The sequence below is a fragment of the Thalassophryne amazonica genome, unplaced genomic scaffold (assembly GCF_902500255.1).
Source record: "Thalassophryne amazonica unplaced genomic scaffold, fThaAma1.1, whole genome shotgun sequence".
In the NCBI taxonomy this organism is placed as follows: Eukaryota; Metazoa; Chordata; class Actinopteri; order Batrachoidiformes; family Batrachoididae; genus Thalassophryne; species Thalassophryne amazonica.
The window spans coordinates 59,172-86,081 of NW_022986329.1; the positions used below are offsets into that span (position 1 = coordinate 59,172).

The following is a 26,910-nucleotide window of genomic DNA, read 5'->3' on the forward strand; positions in this document are numbered from 1 at the left end:
AGGTTAAGTGCGCGTAAATGAATCCATTAATTTAAAATATCGGGTCAATGTTCTACGGAAAAAACAATTACTTCGATAAACAGGCGGGTGCTGCGGGTCACACGTCGTGTTATTTACATAACTGCTTATGCAACTGCATGGATAATCACCAAATGTACTATTTTGGCTTTTTTTTTTCGAGAACTGTTAACTCCAATTGTTATGTTCTGGCACTATTGTTAAAAGAAGACTCTCAAATGTATCCAAAAATGCACTGAGAACCTGCATTTTATTTAAATTATTTTTCAAACATTCTCAGTTGGATTTGATTTGTTAAAACCAATTTGGAGTTTTTGCTGGAAAACTCAAGAAGTCGGCCGTTGTGCCATTTGGTGCTTTTGAACTTTATGCGTAATTACGCACAGACAAATGACAGTTTGCCGTTTGTTCCTTTACTACAGAGAACATCTGCGAGATCAAAGTGTTTTATTCTGTATGACACCTTAAAAGCAAGTCATAAAAATCTTTTTGCTTCTTGTGAAAAAGACACAAAGTGTTGTTTCACACGTTGATATCAAAATAACGTCCATACATGTGCCTTTTTCGAAAGAGGATATTTGCAAAAATGGGTTCGCTCGTCGTGGCCTGTCTTGTTCTTCATCAAAGCCCACCCCTTTTGTATGACAGTTGACCTCTGCAATTGACCCTTTCCTAAGAAAAAATAAATAAATAAAATTTTGTAAGTTTGTATTCTGTTTGAAAATCACATTAAAGTTTCAGTCTATTTTTTTTTTTTTTTTAATGTTGCTTTCTCAGTAATTTGCAGTTTACTCAGAAATGTGTTGTGCATTTAAAATAAGTCCAGCTCCCTTGTTGAGGTAATAAATTTATTTACAAAATTATCATTTTGTGCATATATTACATATGTTACAATATTTATGGAAACAAATTCTGATAGAAGATGTTAAAATGTTCAGTGAGCTGCGCCATTATGGAGCGCATCTTCTCGCAACCAGTTAAGGTCTCGGGAGGAGGCGACAATGATATCCATTAGGGGGAGACGTTTGTTTTTTGTTTGTTTGTTTGTTTGTTTCACTTTTGGCAAATGCAGGAGGTGATGGAGAGGATGGTGCGGATCTGTTCGTGCTGGTTAATGAAGGTGTGGCTCTCATAGGTCTGAGGAACACAGGAGTTAGATGGTTGTTCAGCCCACAGGTGGCAAGATTCTGGATCAGATGGACTTCTGCAACACACCAAACAATAAGAATAGTGAGTCCTTTCAGCTGTTCCCTTTATGGTTAAAGTCACCACAACAAATCTGCTTTGGATTTAGCACATTTAGCACCAGATGCCATTTCTGACGCAATTCTTCACTGACTCCATGGAGAACGGGCAGGTGTGGTCTTGAACTAGGAATCTTCTGTTTGAGAAGCAAGTGTACTAACAACCTGCCCACCACACTGCCCAATAATAATAATAATAATAATCCTCCTACCATTTTCTATACCTGCTTACTCCAGTAAAGGATTAGGGGGGGGTTGGAGCCTATCCCAGCAATCATTTGGGCAGGAGGCAGGGTACACCCTGGACAGGACGCCAGCCTGGGGCAGGGCCACGTATAGACAAATAAATACATTATGATAACAATAATAATAATTTTAAAAAGAAAAGAGGGGTCATAGATATATATTTTGTCAGCATGGGTCTTAAACTCATTAATTAACCAGTGTTAACCTTTTCATCTGTGTGTTTTTAAGTCTTTTCCACCTAAATAACATACCAAAAAGTACAAAAAAATCAAATTTACTTATTAAGTGTATTAAAGTCAAGAAATAAATGTGTTTTACATTTCCGAGCACACTAACACATCACTATTAAAACAGAAAATGAACGTAAAAAAAATCAAAATGAAAAAGAAAAAAACCCCAAACCATAATAAAAAAATAACACAAATACAAGGAGACCCCCCCCCCCCAAAAAAAGCAAACATTGAATTTGAAACAAACAAACATTGAAGGAGGGAGGTGATGGACTAGTGGTTAAGGTGTTGGGCTTGAGACCAGAAGATCCTCGGTTCAAATCCCAGCCTGCCTGGAAAATCACTAAGGGCCCTTGGGCAAGGTCTTTAATCCCCTATTGCTCCCGGTGTGTAGTGAGCGTGTATGGCAGCACCCAGACATCGGGGTGAATGTGAGGCATTATTGTAAAGTGCTTTAAGCGTCTGATGCAGATGGAAAAGTGCTATACGAGTATTAATGCAGTCCATTTACCATTTACCATTTTGAATTCATATGATAATTATAAATACTAGAAAAGAAATATACACTCAAAAGAAATGATTCTATATTGAACCTTTGAGGGTTCTAAACTGTAATTTGGTGCATACTTGGCACTGTCAAAAGATTCTGCAGAGAACCATTTCAGAGGGTTCAGTTAAATGAACCACTGTACGTGGTTCTTTGTTACTAAACAGGAATGGTTCTGTGTGTGTGTGTGTGTGTGTGTGTGTGTGTGTGTGTGTGTGTGTGTGTGTGTGTGTGTGTGTGTGTGTGTGTGTGTGTGTGTGTGTGTTCATATAAAAACAAAACAATAGATTAATGCATATTTCGTGCTGCTGAATCACAACATGCCGTGAGACTGGGTTGTTCCAGCAGTACCCAAGGATCTCCGAGGAGTAGTACCAATGACATCTACTCATCACTGTTTAACTTCTAAAGGTGCCTTGACACTTGCACACATTTTACCCCGCACTACTGCGAAATCCGTCGTGACAGGGCCACCCACTGTGTTCCCAGCTGGATGCTGCGCATTGTGCCGCTGGACGCTGTGTATATATAATAATTATTTTGTAGTGGATTAATCTTTTTCTTTCAGAGTTTGGCTAATGAAAATACCTCTAACCACTTCCGGAATCACAGAGGACCCTTATGACTGCTGGGATAGACTCCAGCCCCCCGCCACCCTTAATTGGAGTAAGCGGTTGAAGATGTGTGTGTGTGTGTGTGTGTGTGTGTGTGTGTGTGTGTGTGTGTGTGTGTGTGTGTGTGTGTGTGTGTGTGTGTGCGTGCGCAGCTTGGTAAAATAGTTGCATGTTCATTCCTTCTTTTAGCTGTAAAATTATGATTATGATAGCTTTAACATCTCGTTATAATCATTCAGATGAGCTGCACTGTGATGCGGTGCGCTGACGCAATGACTCACACTGACGCTCAGTGTTTTTAATTGTTTGCGCAATGTTCAGGTGAAGTTCACATAATTAATGCGTGACAGAGATTTTGAACATTTCAAAATCTTCTTTGCGCACTTGCACGAAGCCGCGCACAGATTACAATGGTTTACAATTTTACAATAACTTTACTCCCTGGCACGACAGATTGCGTACCAGTGCACGGCTCAAATTCGTGCAAGTGTCAAGGTCTTTCGTGCAAGTCTCACAACAATACAATAAGACAGGAAACTCCAGGAACCTAAAGACTTGGACCTTCAGCTGCCAAGTTGTGAACTGTTGGAAAGATTTTAAGATAAAATTGACTAATGTAATTATTAATGAATCATAAAGGCTTCATGAGTTTGGAGATCAGTGCATGTGAATTTGAAATGACCAAATCCTCTCTGTCAATGAGAGGGGGAAATACAGTTACACTAAATGTTGGGATTTAGATGAATGCATAATGTTAGTGCAGGGGTAAAGGCTGTCATTTTCCACCTGTAGCTGGAACATTAAAATCAATCGGTATGCGGACGATACTGTGAAGTATATTTGTGATGTCAACCTGTTTTATGTTGACTAAATTAAAGATTGCACATTCAGAATTCTGCTGCTTACCTAAAATAAGGTACGAGGTATTAAAGTAATAGTAGGAACAGGAAACACACACGGGGAGACGGGGGGGGGGGGGGGGGGGCATTTCAGTGATTGCTAAAGGTGTGAGAGCTCACACGCAGTTGCAATGAGTGATGTGGAGGAGGTGCTGAGCAGCTGTGTTCATACTGACCTGAGAAGACATCGGCTTCCAGCGGTGCAGCCACCCAAACATCTGCCCACATCTATTTCCTACAGAAAATTAGCAACACAGAGAGAAAGCAATCAGGTCACAGCTGACCGCAAATACTGACCCAGTCAAGGGGGGTGTGATGAGAGGATGGGGTGTTTCTGGCATTTAACATTTTGACTGCTTGGATTCGACACCTGCAGAGGCCATTTGTGCAACAGTGGCCGGTGCCAGCCAGTGACGTGTAGATTGGCTTGATTAAATGCCGTCTCCAACACTCTAGTGTGATAAATTAAGATGCTTCAATAACTGACTGACAACCGACTAGACCCCATTTCCTTCCGCCAACAGAAGAGAATGTCAAAGCTTTCCAAATGAAGTGGTCTAGTCATAATTTGCTCCTCAAAAGCAAAAATAAGTTTCAAAGTATCACGTTCCACAACAAAATCGCACATATTCATATGGTTTGGGTTCATGTTTGTTTGATGAGTCGAGGTTTGAGGTTGCACCTACTTTGAGCCTTTCCTCTTTCACTCCATCTGTATGGTCCACAATTTCATAGTAATACTCCACGTATGGGACCCGGTAGCAGCTTTCCTTTAGCTCACAGGATCTCACTGTCTGGATCATGTCCACTTTATTTGGAGTTTCCAGCAACGCCGAGTCAAACTTAGCATGAACACATGAGAATCCTTCTGTGAATGAGTGAGAGACTGAAACGTTAGGAAGGACATTGTCTTTCTAATCCCGCTGTAAACTAAAGGATGGATAAATCTCATTAATACTCACACAAGACTGACAGAGCTTTCAAAGAGCAACTACAGCCTTCTTTGAACATCAACATTTAAAATAAGAATTAAAAAGTAATACAGTTCTTTAGAGTAGAATTAACTTACAAAAGAGATTAATCCAACTCAAAATTAGAGCAGGTTGCAATATTGTATAGCAAATACTGAACAAAACACATTTAACCAGAGCAAGATAATAATATAATATAATATAATATCTTACTAATCCCTAATTATAAATAAAAATTATTTAAAATATTATTACTGAATAGAATCTACACAAAATATGAAAAAATCTGAGGTCTGTTTCTGTTGTGTGGGCTGCTGAAGAGGAGGTACTGCTGGCCCACCACCACCAGAGGGCACCCTGCCTGGAGTGCGGGCTCCAGGCACCAGAGGGCGCTGCCGCCTCACAGGAGCAGCCGGGGTGACAGCTGACACTCATCACCTGTGACAGCTGTCACCACTCATCTGATCTGCATCGGTATATCAGCAAGACGTCATCTCCACCTCTTTGCCGAGATATCGTTCTACCTGAAAGGTAATATCCTCAGCCTGACTGCTTGATAGAAAGCCTTTTTGTTGTGATTTTTGTGAGTGATAACAGACTTTTTCTCCAACGAGAGGTGGAGGTAGCTTCCCTGCCGTGCAGATTGCTGGGTGCAGACGCACCCACGTTTAATTGTGTTTTTGTTCCTCGCCAGCAGTACCAGGTCCGACACGCGGAGGCAGTGGCCACCTGGGAGTTCGGGACTTGGCGGCTCCAGTATTCCCGGGGTCTGGTGGCGGAGGAAATCGTGTGGTTCCGGTTCTGCTTTGGACAGGCGTCTCCTATCTTCGAGCCTGCCCACACGACACCTTGTAATTTGACCTTTGATCTATTGTGGAATCTGTTGTGTTTGTTGTGCACGTTCGCAACAGTAAAGTGTTGTTATTTGACCTATTCTATTGTCCGTTCATTTGCGCCCCCTGTTGTGGGTCCGTGTACTTACACTTTCCCAACAGTTTCACTCTCTTAAACAAACCACAATTATTGCAACTATATATATATACAATTTTCAGTTCTGTCTGAAATAAAAATTTCAAGTGAAATTAATTTCATTTTTTCCCCCTTTTGGCTCAGTGATAATTGTGAATGAATTTGATAATAAACAAACCTTTAAACCAACAATTGTTCATTTGTTACCATGTCTTATTGAAACTCTTCACAAATGGCTACAAACCGCGCAGTGATTCTTACATTTACTTTGACTTTCATTTAATTGCAGACAATATGAACCCAGGATAACTCAGCCACATGGGGTGTGCAGCCAGTACATTCTGAGTGCCGGTCCCAAGCCCGGATAAATGAGGAGGGTTGCGTCAGGAAGGGCATCTGGCGTAAAACAAGCCAACCCAACTATGCAGACTCAGAATTGAATTCCCATACCGGATCGGTCGCGGCCCGGGTTAACAACGTCCGCCACCGGTGCTGTTGCCCAACAGGGTGCCGGTGGAAATTGGGCTACTGCTGGGCGAAGACGACAAAGAAGAGGAGGAAAACGTTGCCACGAACAGCGGGAGAAGAGGAAAACTAGAAGGGTGGAAATGAGAGTGGGGACTTTGAATGTTGGTAGTATGACTGGTAAAGGGAGAGAGCTGGCAGATATGATGGAGAGGAGAAATGTAGACATATTGTGTGTGCAAGAGACCAAGTGGAAGGGAAGTAAGAGCAGGAGCATCGGCGGTGGGTACAAGTTGTTGTACCATGGTGAGGACAGGAAGAGAAATGGTGTTGGGGTCATTTTAAAGGAAGAGTATGTTAAAAGTGTGTTGGAGGTTAAGCGAGTGTCTGACAGGGTGATGAGTGTAAAGTTGGAAATTGAAGGGGTGATGATGAATATCATCAGTGCATATGCCCCACAGGTAGGTTGTGAGATGAAGGAGAAAGAAGATTTCTGGAGTGTATTAGATGAGGTGGTGGAGAGTGTGCCCAAGCATGAAAGAGTGGTGATAGGAGCAGACTTCAATGGGCATGTTGGTGAAGGGAACAGAGGTGATGAGGAAGTAATGGGTAGATATGGTATCAACGATAGGAATGGGGAAGGACAGATGGTAGTTGATTTTGCAAGAAGGATGGAAATGGCTGTGGTGAATACCTACTTTAAGAAAAGGGAGGAGCACAGGGTAACATATAAGAGTGGAGGAAGGTGCACACAGGTGGACTACATTCTTTATAGGAGATGCAAGCTAAAAGAAATCACAGACTGTAAGGTGGTAGCAGGAGAGAGTGTCACTAGACAGCATAGGATGGTTGTTTGTAGGATGACTTTAGAGGTAAAGAAGAAGAAGAGAGTGAGAGCTCAACAAAGGATCAGATGGTGGAAGCTGAAGGAGGAAGACTGTTGTGTGAAATTTAGCGAGTAGGTGAGAGAAGCACTAGTTGGAGGGGAAGCAATTTTGGACAACTGGAAAAGTACTGCAGATGTGGTGAGGGAGACAGCTAGGGCAGTACTGGGTATGACATCTGGACAGTGGAAGGAAGACAAGGAGACTTGGTGGTGGGATGAAGAGGTCCAGGAAAGCATAAGGAGAAAGAGGTTGGTGAAAAAGTTTTGGGATAGTCGGAGAGATGAAGAAAGTAGACAGGAGTACAAGGAGATGCGGCGTAAGGCGAGAAGAGAAGTGGCAAAAGCAAAGGAAAAGGCATATTGCGAGCTGTACAAGAAGTTGAATAGTAAGGAAGGAGAAAAGGACTTGTACCGATTGGCCAGACAAAGGGACAGAGCTGGAAAGGATGTGCAGCAGGTTAGGGTGGTAAAAGATGCACATGGTAATGTGCTGACAAGTGAGGAGTGTGTGCTGAGAAGGTGGAGGGAATATTTTGAAGAGTTGATGAATAAAGAAAATGAGCGAGAGAAAAGGCTGGATGATGTGGTGAGAGTAAATCAGGAAGTAAAAGAGATTAGCAAGGAAGAAGTGAGGGCTGCTATGAAGAGGATGAAGAGTGGAAAGGCAGTTGGTCCAGATGACATTCCAGTGGAGGCATGGAAATGTCTAGGAGAGATGGCAGTAGAGTTTCTAACCAGATTGTTTAATAAAATCTTGGAAAGTGAGAGGATGCCTGAGGAGTGGAGATGAAGTGTGCTGGTTCCTATTTTCAAGAACAAGGGTGATGTGCAGAGCTGCAGTAACTACAGAGGCATAAAGCTGATCAGCCACAGCATGAAGTTATGGGAAAGAGTAGTAGAAGCTAGGCTTAGAAAACAGGTGAAGATCTGTGAGCAGCAATATGGTTTCATGCCGAGAAAGAGCACTACAGATGCAATGTTTGCTCTGAGAATACTGTTGGAAAAGTACAGAGAAGGACAGAAAGAGTTACATTGTGTTTTTGTGGACTTAGAAAAAGCTTATGATAGGGTGCCAAGGGAAGAGTTGTGGCATTGTATGAGGAAGTCTGGAGTGGCAGAGAAGTATGTTAGGGTAGTGCAGGACATGTACAAGAATAGTGTGACCGGTGAGATGCGCAGTCGGAATGACAGACTCATTCAAGGTGGAGGTGGGATTACACCAAGGATCAGCTCTGAGTCCTTTCTTGTTTGCAGTGGTGATGGACAGGTTGACAGATGAGGTCAGACAGGAGTCCCCATGGACTATGATGTTTGCAGATGACATTGTGATCTGTAGTGAGAGTAGAGAGCAAGTTGAGTCTAGTCTGGAGAAGTGGAGATATGCTATGGAGAGAAGGGGAATGAAAGTCAATAGAAGCAAGACTGAGTACATGTGTGTGAACGAGAGGAAGCCCAGTGGAATAGTGCAGTTACAAGGAGTAGAAGTGGTGAAAGTAGATGAGTTTAAATATTTGGGGTCAACTGTTCAAAGTAATGGAGAGTGTGGTAGAGAGGTGAAGAAGAGAGTGCAGGCAGGGTGGAGAAAGGTGGCAGGAGTGATTTGTGACCGAAGAATATCAGCAAGAGTGAAGGGGAAAGTTTACAAAACAGTAGTGAGACCAGCTATGTTGTATGGTTTAGAGACAGTGGCACTAACAAAAAGACAGGAGGCAGAGCTGGAGGTGGCAGAACTGAAGGTGTTGAGATTCTCTTTGGGAGTGACAAGAATGGACAAGATTAGGAATGAACATATCAGAGGGACAGCTCAGGTGGGACGGTTTGGAGACAAAGTCAGAGAGGCGAGATTGAGATGGTTTGGACATGTGCAGAGGAGGGACCCAGGGTATATAGGGAGAAGGATGTTGAGGATGGAGCCACCAGGCAGGAGGAGAAGAGGGAGACCAAAGAGGAGGTTCATGGATGTGCTGAGAGAGGACATGCAGGTGGTTGGTGTGACAGAGGAAGATACAGAGGACAGGGTGAGATGGAAACGATTGATCTGCTGTGGCGACCCCTAACGGGAACAGCCGAAAGACAAAGAAGAATGAACCCAGGATATTTCATGTTTTATGTGGTCAACTTACTTTAATTTGTTCATTTCAATCAATTACTGTATTTAAGGTCTGCAAAATAAATAAATAACTAATGATATTATTTCAGATTGGTGATGTCAACAGAATGATTGCAGTTATGATACGGTTAAAAAAAAAGCAGTATCCACAAAAAGCTGAGTCTCGTCAGGAGCAAAGATGGGCAGTGAATTTCCACTTTGTCCTAAAATGTCTGAGAAAAGTATTGGAACGTTTAAAACATTGTTGCTCAAAGAGAGGATGACAGGGATTTGCATATCTACGGTGTATAAAATCATGGAATGGTTCGAGTCATCTGGAGGAATTTCAGTGCATAAAGGGCTATGGTCCTAAGCATAAGACTGTCGTTTCTGAGCCTTCAGATGGGACTGCATCAGAATCAGAATCAAATTTATTGCCAAGTAAGTTCTCACATACAAGGGATTTGATCTGGCGTAATTGGTGTTTAAACAACAATTAAAGGAAAATATACTTCTGTAAGAAGTAAAGGAGTCAAACAGACAAATAAACAAATAGACAAAACTATGTTTACTGTCAAATAAATATAAAATAGTGAAAAGGGCTGTGCAAAGGCATGCAGATGTACAGTACATATCAGTGCAGGACTGTCATTCATCAATAGCTGATATAATTACATGGGCAATGGATCACTTTGGGCAATCTTTTCAAGCACTACAGTCCAGAGTTACACTCACAAATCCCACTCAAAACTTTTCTGCACAATGAAAGAAAGAAAGAAAAGCCTTATGATAACATCATTTAGAAGGGGTGATGAGGTTTAGAGGCATCAGAGTTGGACCATCGCACAGTGAAAATGAATTGTGGTCAGATGAATGAGTGCTGCAGATCTTTTTTGGAAGACAGGAACACCTTGTCCTCTGGACCAGTGGCAAAAAGGACCAACCAGACTGTTATCAGAAACAAGTCCAAATGTCCGGGTCTGTCATGCTATGAGGTTGTGTCAGTGCCCTTGGCAAAGGCAATTTATATTTCTGTGATGGCAGAATTAACACAGAAAAATACTTTTAAGTTTTAGAGCAACATGAGCAGCAATAGAGCCAATAAGACAATGCACAGCCAGTTTCACTATCTGCAGTGAAATATAAGAAAAAGTAAATGCAAGGATCTCTGTGATGTTTTTTAATTTTCATTTTCCATGCAGTCCCAACTTTTTTTGATTTCGGGTTGTACTTATCCTGATCTTATATGATGAGAGATAGATAGATAGATAGATAGATAGATAGATAGATAGATAGATAGATAGATAGATAGATAGATAGATAGATAGATAGAGAAGCACACAGACACAAAAACACAAAGACAGACGCAAATATTGACACAGACAAACACAAAAGACAGGCACACAGACACAAAGAAACAGGCACACAGACAGACACAAAGAGACAGGTACACAGACACAAAGAAACAGGCACACAGACAGACACAAAGAGACAGGCACACAGACACAAAGAGACAGGTACACAGACAGACACAAAGAGACAGGCACACAGACACAAAGAGACAGGTACACAGACAGACACAAAGAGACAGGCACACAGACACAAAGAGACAGGTACACAGACACAAAGAAACAGGCACACAGACAGACACAAAGAGACAGGCACACAGACAGACACAAAGAGGCACACAGACACAAAGAAACAGGCACACAGACAGACACAAAGAGACAGGTACACAGACACAAAGAAACAGGCACACAGACAGACACAAAGAGACAGGCACACAGACACAAAGAGACAGGTACACAGACAGACACAAAGAGACAGGCACACAGACACAAAGAGACAGGTACACAGACACAAAGAGACAGGCACACAGACAGACACAAAGGGACAGGTACACAGACACAAAGAAACAGGCACACAGACAGACACAAAGAGACAGGCACACAGACAGACACAAAGAGGCACACAGACACAAAGAGACAGGTACACAGACAGACACAAAGAGACAGGCATACAGACACAAAAACACAAAGACAGACACAAATATTGACACAGACAAACACAAAAGACAGGCACACAGACACAAAGAAACAGGCACACAGACAGACACAAAGAGACAGGTACACAGACACAAAGAAACAGGCACACAGACAGACACAAAGAGACAGGCACACAGACAGACACAAAGAGACAGGCACACAGACACAAAGAGACAGGTACACAGACACAAAGAGACAGGCACACAGACAGACACAAAGAGACAGGTACACAGACACAAAGAAACAGGCACACAGACAGACACAAAGAGACAGGTACACAGACAGACACAAAGAGACAGGCACACAGACAGACACAAAGAGACAGGCACACAGACACAAAGAGACAGGTACACAGACACAAAGAGACAGGCACACAGACAGACACAAAGAGACAGGTACACAGACACAAAGAAACAGGCACACAGACAGACACAAAGAGACAGGCACACAGACAGACACAAAGAGGCACACAGACACAAAGAGACAGGTACACAGACAGACACAAAGAGACAGGCATACAGACACAAAAACACAAAGACAGACACAAATATTGACACAGACAAACACAAAAGACAGGCACACAGACACAAAGAGACAGGCACACAGGCACAAAGAAACAGGCACACAGACAGACACAAAGAGACAGGTACACAGACACAAAGAAACAGGCACACAGACAGACACAAAGAGACAGGCACACAGACAGACACAAAGAGACAGGCACACAGACACAAAGAGACAGGTACACAGACACAAAGAGACAGGCACACAGACAGACACAAAGAGACAGGTACACAGACACAAAGAAACAGGCACACAGACAGACACAAAGAGACAGGCACACAGACACAAAGAGACAGGTACACAGACACAAAGAGACAGGCACACAGACAGACACAAAGAGACAGGTACACAGACACAAAGAAACAGGCACACAGACAGACACAAAGAGACAGGCACACAGACAGACACAAAGAGGCACACAGACACAAAGAGACAGGTACACAGACAGACACAAAGAGGCACACAGACACAAAGAGACAGGTACACAGACAGACACAAAGAGACAGGCATACAGACACAAAAACACAAAGACAGACACAAATATTGACACAGACAAACACAAAAGACAGGCACACAGACACAAAGAGACAGGCACACAGACACAAAGAAACAGGCACACAGACAGACACAAAGAGACAGGTACACAGACACAAAGAAACAGGCACACAGACAGACACAAAGAGACAGGCACACAGACACAAAGAGACAGGTACACAGACACAAAGAGACAGGCACACAGACAGACACAAAGAGACAGGTACACAGACACAAAGAAACAGGCACACAGACAGACACAAAGAGACAGGCACACAGACACAAAGAGACAGGTACACAGACACAAAGAGACAGGCACACAGACAGACACAAAGAGACAGGTACACAGACACAAAGAAACAGGCACACAGACAGACACAAAGAGACAGGCACACAGACAGACACAAAGAGGCACACAGACACAAAGAGACAGGTACACAGACAGACACAACGAGACAGGCATACAGACACAAAAACACAAAGACAGACACAAATATTGACACAGACAAACACAAAAGACAGGGACACAGACACAAAGAGACAGGTACACAGACACAAAGAGACAGGTACACAGACAGACACAAAGAGACAGGCACACAGACACAAAGAAACAGGCACACAGACAGACACAAAGAGACAGGCACACAGACACAAAGAGGCAGGCAGACAGACAGACACAAAAACACAGGCACACAGACAGACACAAAGAGACAGGCACACAGGTACACAGACACAAAGAAACAGGCAGACAGACAGACACAAAGAAACAGGCACACAGACAGACACAAAGAGACAGGTACACAGACACAAAGAAACAGGCACACAGACAGACACAAAGAGACAGGCACACAGACAGACACAAAGAGGCAGGTACACAGGCACAAAGAAACAGGCAGACAGACAGACACAAAGAGACAGGTACACAGACAGACACAAAGAGACAGGCACACAGACACAAAGAAACAGGCACACAGACAGACACAAAGAGACAGGCACACAGAGACAGGTACACAGAGACAGGTACACAGGTACACAGACAGACACAAAGAAACAGGCACACAGAGACAGGTACACAGAGACAGGTACACAGACACACAAAGAGACAGGTACACAGAGACAGGTACACAGGTACACAGACACACAAAGAGACAGCCACACAGAGACACAGACACACAAAGAGACAGGTACACAGAGACAGGTACACAGAGACAGGTACACAGACACACAAAGAGACAGGTACACAGAGACAGGCACACAGGTACACAGACAGACACAAAGAGACAGGCACACAGGTACACAGACACACAAAGAGACAGGTACACAGGTACACAGACAGACACAAAGAGACAGGCACACAGAGACAGGCACACAGGTACACAGACAGACACAAAGAGACAGGCACACAGGTACATAGACACACAAAGAGACAGGTACACAGGTACACAGACAGACACAAAGAGACAGGCACACAGAGACAGGCACACAGGTACACAGACACACAAAGAGACAGGCACACAGAGACAGGCACACAGGTACACAGACAGACACAAAGAGACAGGCACACAGAGACAGGCACACAGGTACACAGACACACAAAGAAACAGGCAGACAGACAGACACAAAAAGACAGGTACACAGACAGACACAAAGAAACAGGCACACAGACAGACACAAAGAGACAGGTACACAGACAGACACAAAGAGACAGGCACACAGAGACAGGCACACAGGTACACAGACACACAAAGAGACAGGTACACAGAGACAGGTACACAGGTACACAGACAGACACAAAGAAACAGGCACACAGACAGACACAAAGAGACAGGTACACAGACAGACACAAAGAGACAGGCACACAGAGACAGGCACACAGGTACACAGACACACAAAGAGACAGGTACACAGACAGACACAAAGAGACAGGCACACAGAGACAGGCACACAGGTACACAGACACACAAAGAAACAGGCAGACAGACAGACACAAAAAGACAGGCACACAGACAGACACAAAGAAACAGGCACACAGACAGACACAAAGAGACAGGCACACAGACACAAAGAAACAGGCAGACAGACAGACACAAAAAGACAGGCACACAGACAGACATAAAGAGACAGGTACACAGAGACAGGTACACAGGTACACAGACAGACACAAAGAAACAGGCACACAGGTACACAGACACACAAAGAGACAGGTACACAGAGACAGGTACACAGGTACACAGACAGACACAAAGAGACAGGCACACAGGTACACAGACACACAAAGAGACAGGTACACAGAGACAGGTACACAGGTACACAGACAGACACAAAGAAACAGGCACACAGGTACACAGACACACAAAGAGACAGGTACACAGAGACAGGCACACAGGTACACAGACAGACACAAAGAAACAGGCACACAGATACACAGACACACAAAGAGACAGGCACACAGAGACAGGCACACAGAGACAGGCACACAGATACACAGACACACAAAGAGACAGGCACACAGAGACAGGCACACAGGTACACAGACACACAAAGAGACAGGTACACAGAGACAGGCACACAGGTACACAGACACACAAAGAGACAGGTACACAGAGACAGGCACACAGGTACACAGACAGACACAAAGAGACAGGCACACAGGTACACAGACACACAAAGAGACAGGTACACAGAGACAGGCACACAGGTACACAGACACACAAAGAGACAGGCACACAGAGACAGGCACACAGGTACACAGACAGACACAAAGAGACAGGTACACAGAGACAGGCACACAGGTACACAGACACACAAAGAGACAGGCACACAGAGACAGGCACACAGGTACACAGACACACAAACACACGTCGGCAGTAATGACACCCGGTTACACCAATCGGAGGTCACTAAAATTAACATTAAATCGGTGTGTAACTTTGCAAAAACAATATCGGACTCTGTAGTTTTCTATGGGCCCCTCCCCAATCAGACCGGGAGTGACAAGTTTAGCCGCATGTTCTCCTTGAATTGCTGGCTGTCTGAGTGGTGTCCAAAAAATGAGGTGGGCTTCATAGATAATTGGCAAAGCTTCTGGGGAAAACCTGGTCTTGTTAGGAGAGACGGCATCCATCCCACTTTGGATGGAGCAGCTCTCATTTCTAGAAATCTGGCCAATTTTCTTAAATCCTCCAAACCGTGACTATCCAGGGTTGGGACCAGGAAGCAGAGTTGTAGTCTTACACACCTCTCTGCAGCTTCTCTCCCCTGCCATCCCCTCATTACCCCATCCCCGTAGAGACGGTGCCTGCTCCCAGACTACCAACAACCAACAAAAATCTATTTAAGCATAAAAATTCAAAAAGAAAAAATAATATAGCACCTTCAACTGCACCACAGACTAAAACAGTTAAATGTGGTCTATTAAACATTAGGTCTCTCTCTTCTAAGTCCCTGTTGGTAAATGATATAATAATTGATCAACATATTGATTTATTCTGCCTTACAGAAACCTGGTTACAGCAGGATGAATATGTTAGTTTAAATGAGTCAACACCCCCGAGTCACACTAACTGTCAGAATGCTCGTAGCACGGGCCGAGGAGGAGGATTAGCAGCAATCTTCCATTCCAGCTTATTAATTAATCAAAAACCCAGACAGAGCTTTAATTCATTTGAAAGCTTGACTCTTAGTCTTGTCCATCCAAATTGGAAGTCCCAAAAACCAGTTTTATTTGTTATTATCTATAGTCCACCTGGTCGTTACTGTGAGTTTCTCTGTGAATTTTCAGACCTTTTGTCTGACTTAGTGCTTAGCTCAGATAAGATCATTATAGTGGGCGATTTTAACATCCACACAGATGCTGAGAATGACAGCCTCAACACTGCATTTAATCTATTATTAGACTCTATTGGCTTTGCTCAAAAAGTAAATGAGTCCACCCACCACTTTAATCATATCTTAGATCTTGTTCTGACTTATGGTATGGAAATAGAAGACTTAACAGTATTCCCTGAAAACTCCCTTCTGTCTGATCATTTCTTAATAACATTTACATTTACTCTGATGGACTACCCAGCAGTGGGGAATAAGTTTCATTACACTAGAAGTCTTTCAGAAAGCGCTGTAACTAGGTTTAAGGATATGATTCCTTCTTTATGTTCTCTAATGCCATATACCAACACAGTGCAGAGTAGCTACCTAAACTCTGTAAGTGAGATAGAGTATCTCGTCAATAGTGTTACATCCTCATTGAAGACAACTTTGGATGCTGTAGCTCCTCTAAAAAAGAGAGCTTTAAATCAGAAGTGCCTGACTCCGTGGTATAACTCACAAACTCGTAGCTTAAAGCAGATAACCCGTAAGTTGGAGAGGAAATGGCGTCTCACTAATTTAGAAGATCTTCACTTAGCCTGGAAAAAGAGTCTGTTGCTCTATAAAAAAGCCCTCCGTAAAGCTAGGACATCTTTCTACTCATCACTAATTGAAGAAAATAAGAACAACCCCAGGTTTCTTTTCAGCACTGTAGCCAGGCTGACAAAGAGTCAGAGCTCTATTGAGCTGAGTATTCCATTAACTTTAACTAGTAATGACTTCATGACTTTCTTTGCTAACAAAATTTTAACTATTAGAGAAAAAATGACTCATAACCATCCCAAAGACGTATCGTTATCTTTGGCTGCTTTCAGTGATGCCGGTATTTGGTTAGACTCTTTCTCTCCGATTGTTCTGTCTGAGTTATTTTCATTAGTTACTTCATCCAAACCATCAACATGTTTATTAGACCCCATTCCTACCAGGCTGCTCAAGGAAGCCCTACCATTATTTAATGCTTTGATCTTAAATATGATCAATCTATCTTTGTTAGTTGGCTATGTACCACAGGCTTTTAAGGTGGCAGTAATTAAACCATTACTTAAAAAGCCATCACTTGACCCAGCTATCTTAGCTAATTATAGGCCAATCTCCAACCTTCCTTTTCTCTCAATAATTCTTGAAAGGGTAGTTGTAAAACAGCTAACTGATCATCTGCAGAGGAATGGTCTATTTGAAGAGTTTCAGTCAGGTTTTAGAATTCATCATAGTACAGAAACAGCATTAGTGAAGGTTACAAATGATCTTCTTATGGCCTCGGACAGTGGACTCATCTCTGTGCTTGTTCTGTTAGACCTCAGTGCTGCTTTTGATACTGTTGACCATAAAATTTTATTACAGAGATTAGAGCATGCCATAGGTATTAAAGGCACTGCGCTGCGGTGGTTTGAATCATATTTGTCGAATAGATTACAATTTGTTCATGTAAATGGGGAATCTTCTTCACAGACTAAAGTTAATTATGGAGTTCCTCAAGGTTCTGTGCTAGGACCAATTTTATTCACTTTATACATGCTTCCCTTAGGCAGTATTATTAGACGGTATTGCTTAAATTTTCATTGTTACGCAGATGATACCCAGCTTTATCTATCCATGAAGCCAGAGGACACACACCAATTAGCTAAACTGCAGGATTGTCTTACAGACATAAAGACATGGATGACCTCTAATTTCCTGCTTTTAAACTCAGATAAAACTGAAGTTATTGTACTTGGCCCCACAAATCTTAGAAACATGGTGTCTAACCAGATCCTTACTCTGGATGGCATTACCCTGACCTCTAGTAATACTGTGAGAAATCTTGGAGTCATTTTTGATCAGGATATGTCATTCAAAGCGCATATTAAACAAATATGTAGGACTGCTTTTTTGCATTTACGCAATATCTCTAAAATCAGAAAGGTCTTGTCTCAGAGTGATGCTGAAAAACTAATTCATGCATTTATTTCCTCTAGGCTGGACTATTGTAATTCATTATTATCAGGTTGTCCTAAAAGTTCCCTAAAAAGCCTTCAGTTAATTCAAAATGCAGCAGCTAGAGTACTGACGGGGACTACAAGGAGAGAGCATATCTCACCCATATTGGCCTCTCTTCATTGGCTTCCTGTTAATTCTAGAATAGAATTTAAAATTCTTCTTCTTACTTATAAGGTTTTGAATAATCAGGTCCCATCTTATCTTAGGGACCTCGTAGTACCATATCACCCCAATAGAGCGCTTTGCTCTCAGACTGCAGGCTTACTTGTAGTTCCTAGGGTTTGTAAGAGTAGAATGGGAGGCAGAGCCTTCAGCTTTCAGGCTCCTCTCCTGTGGAACCAGCTCCCAATTCAGATCAGGGAGACAGACACCCTCTCTACTTTTAAGATTAGGCTTAAAACTTTCCTTTTTGCTAAAGCTTATAGTTAGGGCTGGATCAGGTGACCCTGAACCATCCCTTAGTTATGCTGCTATAGACGTAGACTGCTGGGGGGTTCCCATGATGCACTGTTTCTTTCTCTTTTTGCTCTGTATGCACCACTCTGCATTTAATCATTAGTGATCGATCTCTGCTCCCCTCCACAGCATGTCTTTTTCCTGGTTCTCTCCCTCAGCCCCAACCAGTCCCAGCAGAAGACTGCCCCTCCCTGAGCCTGGTTCTGCTGGAGGTTTCTTCCTGTTAAAAGGGAGTTTTTCCTTCCCACTGTCACCAAGTGCTTGCTCACAGGGGGTCGTTTTGACCGTTGGGGTTTTACATAATTATTGTATGGCCTTGCCTTACAATATAAAGCGCCTTGGGGCAAATGTTTGTTGTGATTTGGCACTATATAAATAAAATTGATTGATTGATTGATTGACAAAGAAACAGGCAGACAGACAGATACAAAAAGACAGGTACACAGACAGACACAAAGAAATAGGCACACAGACAGACACAAAGAGACCGGTACACAGGTATACAGACAGACACAAAGAAACAGGCACACAGACAGACACAAAAAGACAGACAGACAGACACAAAGAGACAGACACACAGGCAGACACAAAGAGACAGGTACACAGACAGACACAAAGAAACAGGCACACAGGCAGACAGACAGACACAAAAAGACAGACACACAGACAGACACAAAGAGACAGGTACACAGACAGACACAAAAAGACAGACAGACAGACACAAAGAGACAGACACACAGGCAGACACAAAGAGACAGGTACACAGACAGACACAAAGAAACAGGCACACAGGCAGACAGACAGACACAAAAAGACAGACACACAGACAGACACAAAAAGACAGGCACACAGACAGACACAAAACGACAGACACACAGACAGACACAAAGAAACAGGTACACAGACAGACACAAAGAAACAGGCACACAGGCAGACACAAAACGACAGACACACAGACAGACACAAAGAGACAGGTACACAGGCACACAGACAGACACAAAAAGACAGACACACAGACAGACACAAAGAAACAGGCACACAGGCAGACAGACAGACACAAAAAGACAGGTACACAGACAGACACAAAACAACAGACACACAGACAGACACAAAGAGACAGGTACACAGGCACACAGACAGACACAAAAAGACAGGCAGACAGACAGACACAGACAGACAGGCACACACATTGACACACGCACACACACACAAACAATGATACATATAGACAGAAACACACACAGACACACACAGCTCTGCAGCATGCTCAAACCTGGTGAACCCTTGAACCCGGAGCATGCGCCCACATCAATGACGGTCTCGTATGGCGTGTCAGAGTAATACGTCCTGAGTGCGGGGACACGGATACACTGGCTCAGCTTGATCTCACAGTGACACTCCTGGATGACCTCGATGTCCCGGGGCCCCTCGAACAGTAGCAGCCGATCCACTCGCACGCCGCTCGGCTCACATAGGTAGTCGACCCCACAGGAGGGCAGATGGTTGGACGTCCCAGAGCTGTCTGGAGCAGCAGGTCCACGGGGCCGTGTCTTCTTGACAGGTGAGGCAAATTACAGAGATTTTGGGTCATCTTTGTACATGATTAGAAAAGAGGGCTTCAATTGGTAATACTCAAATGATTAAAGTTGTTCCAAATTAACAAGCAATAGCTACACCAACTAAATTAATTTGGACAAACCTAATTAATTTGAGTGTCACCATTTCCTTTGGTTTTCTTTGTATGCAGTGTGTTCAGCAACATGTGGGGGTGTTGTTTCCAGGTTTGTGTGTTCACCCATCCATGTCTGAAGAAAACAACTCAAAGAGCTTTGATGTAATTTAGGTCAAATCTGGTGGACTGATTGAAGGTCAGCCAAGGACAAAATGATTTGATTTTTGAGATTAATCAGCCCAAAATCAAAGTAACAAGTCAAACTACAAATTTGGATCTATTGCCTGTATATAGGGGATATTTGGAATGTCTATAATGGGTTAAAGATACATCCATGGCTACTATTATTGACTGTGAATTAATATATCATCTTTCTATTGGCCACGTGACCTTTGACCTTATGTGACCTGCAGAAGTCAGCTCAGTCATAACTTTAATTCAAAGAGTTTGGAGCCAGTATTGATTAAACATGGTGGAAGGGTTGTGCGTTATCAGGAATACACAAAAACTACTGAACCAATTGTATTGAAACCTGGTAGAAGGGTGGGATATGGGATAAAGGAGGAAACCATGAATTTCTAGAGAGGATTCAATTCAATTAATTCAATTAAGGGGCTGATCCAGGATTAAGGGACTGATCCAGGATTTTTTTAATTTAATTTTCTTTAACATTGTGAGCTCAGACAAGCTGGCTACTAATATATTGGGTAAGTATAAGATAACAAATTGAGATAGTAAACAGCAACTCATTTTTCTCATATCCTGTGAGCATAAAAACATAATTCATTCATAATTCATTTCTGATGGAAGGAACGTATAGTATGATATGATAGGGTATGGTATGGTGTGGTATGGCATGGCATGGCGTGGCATGGCATGGTGTGGTGTGGTGTGGTGTGGTGTGGTGTGGCGTGGTGTGGTGTGGTATGGCATGGTGTGACACAATATGGTATGGTATGATATGACACAATATGGTATGATATAGTATGGTATGGTATGGTATGGTATGGTGTGGTGTGGTATACTATGGTATGGTATGATATGACACAATATGTTATGGTATGGTATGGTATGGTATGGTGTGGTATGGTATGACACAATATGGTATGGTATGGTATGGTATGGTATGGTATGGTATGGTATGGTATGGTATGGTATGGCATGGTATGACACAATATGGTATGGTATGGTATGGTATGGTATGGTATGGTATGACACAATATGGTATGGTATGGTATGGTATGGTATGGTATGGTATGGTATGGTATGGTATGACACAATATGGTATGGTATGGTATGGTATGGTATGACACAATATGGTATGGTATGGTATGGTATGGTATGGTATGGTATGGTATGACACAATATGGTATGGTATGGTATGGTATGGTATGGTATGGTATGGTATGGTATGGTATGGTATGACACAATATGGTATGGTATGGTATGGTATGGTATGGTATGGTATGGTATGACACAATATGGTATGGTATGGTATGGTATGGTATGGTATGGTATGGTATGGTATGACACAATATGGTATGGTATGGTATGGTATGGTATGGTATGACACAATATGGTATGGTATGGTATGGTATGGTATGGTATGGTATGGTATGGTATGGTATGATATGACACAATATGGTATGGTATGGTATGGTATGGTATGGTATGATATGACACAATATGGTATGGTATGGTATGGTATGGTATGGTATGATATGACACAATATGGTATGGTATGGTATGGTATGGTATGGTATGGTATGGTATGGTATGGTATGGTATGATATGACACAATATGGTATGGTATGGTATGGTATGGTATGGTGTGGCGTGGCGTGGCATGGTGTTGTATGGTGTGATGTTGTGTGGTATGGAATTGGTAATCCATCAGAAATAAATATTATTTTTGGAAGTTCACTGTGAAAAAAAGAGAGTTGACAGTTTCTTTCTTACAGTTACCCAACATAAATGAGGAAGCCAGCTTGTTTTACAATGTGAAAGAAAGTTTAAAAAAACAAAACAAAACCATACAAAACCCTATATTTTTCTTCTCCCTTGGATTTCAGTTTGTAGAATCTGTGCTTAAATTATGTACTTATTAAGTACTGGCAGAGGTGCTGTCACAAGCATGTCTTGTTCAAGGATATAATCATTGAATTATGGACAAAACTGATGAAATGCCAAGTCTTGAATCACAAAGAATTCATTTACTGTGACTTTTTACCAAACACCTAATGGTTGTTCTGTTCTATTATTAAAAAGCTTACTACAGTTTAACGATCTGAAAATCTACTGAATCTAAACTATGTATTTGTACCAATATAATCTTGGGATACTTTGACAAACAATTGTAATGTGACAGCGCGCCCTTGTGGCCCCTTCACATACTTTTTTGCTCTTGAGGAATTCTAGCATTGGGGACCGTTGTTGTGACCCTGCGTGATTTGAGGCTCTGGGGGGCCCCCCGCAGTGCGACCTGCACATCCCCACATCAACACTGACAGGACTCCCGGAGACGTCTGAGGACAAAGAACAGTCATCACAGAATGGGCGATGTGTGAAAAGGGTCACTGGGTCATTTGAACATATTTTCTCTGCTTTACCTTCTCCGATGTACACAAAGTGACTCTGACGCCTGCAGCACACTCTCTGTGTGAACAGATTTCTGTGAACCACTCCAGTCACTAAAAACAAAACAAAACAAGAATAAATCGCAAGAGCACACATCAGAGACATAAACAGGTAAAGGTCTGTGATAAAGGATGATACACAGAATTTCAGCTAGTCACAAAGATCTTTAAAAATCTTGTTCATTGAGAGTTTTGGAATCATGTTGTGAGTCATATTTGAGATGAAACAAGCTCTTCTGACTCACCTTGAGATTTTTAAATTACAGCCTTATTTGCTTTAAAAAAAATCATCTCAAAATGAATGTAAAATCTTATGAGGTACTGTATATTTGTGCAATTTTAGTCAAAATATATAATTTGCATTTATTTTCACAGTGAATCACTTAGGTAACATTTCACTAAGCGATATGGATTTTTTTTTCCAAAGATAAATGCATATTTAAAAAAAAAACTTAAATGAAAGAGTTTTAGAAACATCTTGTTTGGAGTCATACCCACAAAGAAACTTTTTTTTTTTTTTTTTTTGGTTCCCCATAAGATTTTTAAGCTACTTTATGGTTTGTAAAAAATGCAACACTACATAATATAAGTAAAGTAAGACCTTTCAAGACCTTAATTCCTTAAGAAAGCCTAAAAATTAATTTTCACTTGTGCTACTGGCAGATTTAAAAAACAAAACAAATGAAACAAAACAAAAAATAAAACTAAACTTGTTACCAGTTGTTTTTTTAATTTGAAACAAGTTAAAATAAACTCTGTCAATGGAATTAGTGTCTTGATATTACAGTAACTGAGTTTGAGTTTCCGAGTAATAACCAGTGATATATTGTTTACAAACAACCCGGCAGCTTAAAAATCTTATGGTAAGTAAAGAAAACTTTCACTGGACAATATTTTTAAGCTGTATTAGCTAAAAGCAAGTCGTTTATATAGTTTATGGAAATATTTCTTGTTAAGTGACTGTGTCTTATATTACAGATACAGATTCTTTATTGTCATTGTAACCAGCACAAGGAAAAGTAAGGTGGAAGCCTTTCAGTGCAAATATAAACCTGAGTAAACCATGCACACACTTGAAAGGTCTGGAGATAAAAGAAAAATAAACAGAAAATTTAACCAAATGATTTACTATATTATGAACACTTTATTCTATTGCACTACAATACCTGTTAACTTGAATCCATTGGCTCAATTGCGCTAAATTGCACGAAACCATTTACTGCTGAATGTTGCACAAAACAGTGAATGTGCACACTGATGCACTATCATGTACATATCATGTAGGCCATTACACAAGCATATTTATATTTCCCTTCTTACAGTGTATATTTCTTTTTATTACATTATTACATTTTATTACATTGCTTGTTATATTCTATTGTTCTTACCAGCATGCTTATGTTATGTTATTTCATGGCAGTGGCAGTGGATATTGCACATAAACAAATAACTGCACTCATTTGAAGTGTGGCATGTGACATGGCTATTTGGTTCCAGTGTTTTTCAGTTTATTTGTACTTGCTTTAATGGCTCTGTATTGTTAAAACAGGTTTTAACAAATTTGTGACCAAAATTCAAGAAGAATAAGCCTTTTCTGTGCATAGCGTAAATCTTAGATGTTTCACTTCAATGCATGAAAGATAAGAATGAAAATAAAAGTGTTGCATTTATATTTTTGTGTGCAGGCCCTAAATAATATTGGTGTTTATCCCCAGATTCTGCAGCGTGAAGCAGATGAGAGTACCCGTGGTCAGGACATTCATCATTAATTTCCAAGTCAAGGCAGGTACTCATTTACAGCTGGGTGGACGGGGAGAACACAGATTAAGTGTTTTGTCCTATCACTGGGAATCAAACCAAGGTCTAGCCCAGCTCCTATCCCTCTGAGCTACCTGGTCTAAACACTGATTTCTATTTTTTGCCCCTTTTCTTATTTTAGTGTCCATATATTTGAATGTTTTGATGTTATTCCAGTGGCTGCATTCTGCTTCCACATGTCACAACAATAATATTAATAACAATGTAATAAACAAGCAGTACTTACAGGCCAGATGGAGGGCACACAGGAGGACCAGGCAAGGCCGCTGTGCATCCATGCTCTTGGTCACTACTCACTCCTCAGCTGCGAGATCCTGAGTGTGTGCTTGCTGATGCCTCTGATATTTATATGGAGTCAAACTTCAGCCCAAAATGTCACCTGAAAACCAGGTCTGAGCGTCTTGTGGCATCTAAACAATTGATGACATTTCCATGCCGGCTGCTTGAATGCAGGGATCACTTCAAAGGCAGCCTCCAGGGCCCAGACGCTTCGCCTCTTTTCCTGAGACCCAGCAGCTCGAGTGAGTCGAGCGGGACCCGAGCTCGCCCTAATGAAACCTTTAAGTAGCTCCGAGCTATGAAGCCGTGCTCATTCAAAGGCATTAATCATCTTTTATCTCAGGGGGGAAGGTGTTTAGCACCTCCAACTTAAAACAAAACCCGGCCCAAGCACATAAACAGGATCAGCGTGGGGTCCTTCAGAAAACACCGGCACCTTTGTGTTTATTCAATGTGACACCAAATGGTCAGAAGGTCTCACAAAGAAGCTCTCAAAAAAAAAAATGTGGAGAGATTTCCCCATAGACCTTTTCTACAAATCTAACATTTTAAAAAACTAAAATATATAAGTTCGAAGCTGTCTTAAATCTAAAAATCAGTTCTGGAACAGCATTAAAGTACATTTTAATGATGAAAATGGAGTATCGAGTAATATTTGCTTTGGATTTGGAAGTCTGTGTTCTGTGTGCCCTTCAAACCCACCGTTCACAGACAGAAGAAGGGATGACAGTTTGTTTTCAGAAGTATTTGTGTCCAGCGGACCCAAAATACTTTCACCTACCACCTTGTTCAACACATATGCTCATATACCGGGCATCTGAAAAGTATTCACAGCACTTCACTTTTTCCACATTTTGTTATGTTACAGCCTTATCCCAAAATTGAGTAAATTCATTTTTTCCCCTTAAAATTCTACTCACAACACCCCATAATGACAACATAAAAAAGCAATTACAGCCTAAAGTCTTCTTGAATATGATGGCACATGCTTGGTGCACCTATCTTTGGGTAGTTTTGTCCATTCATCTTTGTAGGACCTCTCAAGCTCCATCTGGTTGGATGGGGGTCGTCTGTGCACAGCCATTTTCAGATCTCTCCAGAGATGTTCAATCAGATTCAGGTCTGGTCTCTGGCTGGGCCACTCAAAGACATTCACAGAGTTGTCCTGAAGCCACTCCTTTGATATCTTGGCTGTGTGCTTAGGGTCATTGTCCTGCTGAAATCATGTCCAATGAACTGAATTTCCCCCAGGTGGACTCCAATTAAGCTGTAGAAACATCTCAAGGATGATCAGTGGAAACAGGATGCACCTGAACTGAATTTTGAGCTTCATGGTAAAGGCTGTGAATACTTACATACACGTGATTTCTTTTTTCTTTCTTTCTTTTTTGTTATTTTCAATAAATTTGCAAAAGTCTGAAAAAAAAATCTTTTTTCACATCGTCATTATGGGGTATTGACTGTACAATTTTGAGGAAAAAATTAATTTCATACATTTTGGAAGAACGCTGTAACATAAACAAAATGTGGAAAAGTGCAGCACTGTGAATACTTTATGGATGCACTGCATTTGATCTAAATCTCAAGTAAACATTTGGAACGTTTTGAGTTTTATTATTTTATTATTAATTTTTTACTCAGATGTTAATAATTCACACAGCTTTTACACCTTCTACACAATTTATTTTTTTAAGGTTTCGGCATTTTTCAAATTGTGCATTGTTTGTAATAATAGTAGAAAAAATCAGTGTTTATTGTGTGGCTTAATTAATTGTGCTGATTTTTTATTTTATTTTATTCTTTACTTGTTATTTATTAGTTCACTATGCTATCTTACAGTTTGTAATCATGCACCTATAAATACATTTTCTAATGGCTCAAAGATTA

At 41.6% G+C, this 26,910-nt stretch overlaps 1 protein-coding gene across 1 annotated transcript; it reads right to left on the reverse strand.

Moving 5' to 3' along the window:
* Positions 1 to 1,069: 1,069 nt before the first annotated feature.
* im:7138239 (uncharacterized protein LOC497366 homolog) lies at positions 1,070 to 25,212 on the reverse strand. The gene is made up of 7 exons (XM_034165594.1): positions 24,971 to 25,212; positions 22,900 to 22,980; positions 22,685 to 22,815; positions 19,892 to 20,168; positions 4,485 to 4,666; positions 3,975 to 4,033; positions 1,070 to 1,222 (listed from the first exon to the last, which is right to left on the reverse strand). The coding sequence occupies exons 1-7, from the start codon at positions 25,020 to 25,022 to the stop codon at positions 1,072 to 1,074; spliced, it is 933 nt and encodes a 310-aa protein (XP_034021485.1). The 5' UTR covers positions 25,023 to 25,212; the 3' UTR covers positions 1,070 to 1,071.
* Positions 25,213 to 26,910: the final 1,698 nt, after the last annotated feature.

Excerpts from the sequence above, each read along its gene's own strand:
- im:7138239 (XM_034165594.1), bottom strand. The coding sequence starts at position 25,022 with ATGGATGCACAGCGGCCTTGCCTGGTCCTCCTGTGTGCCCTCCATCTG. Across the intron at positions 22,816-22,899 it reads CTTTGTGTACATCGGAGAAG|ACGTCTCCGGGAGTCCTGTC; the intron begins GTAAAGCAGAGA and ends CTTTGTCCTCAG. Across the intron at positions 4,667-19,891 it reads CGGGTTCAAGGGTTCACCAG|AAGGATTCTCATGTGTTCAT; the intron begins GTTTGAGCATGC and ends ACTCATTCACAG.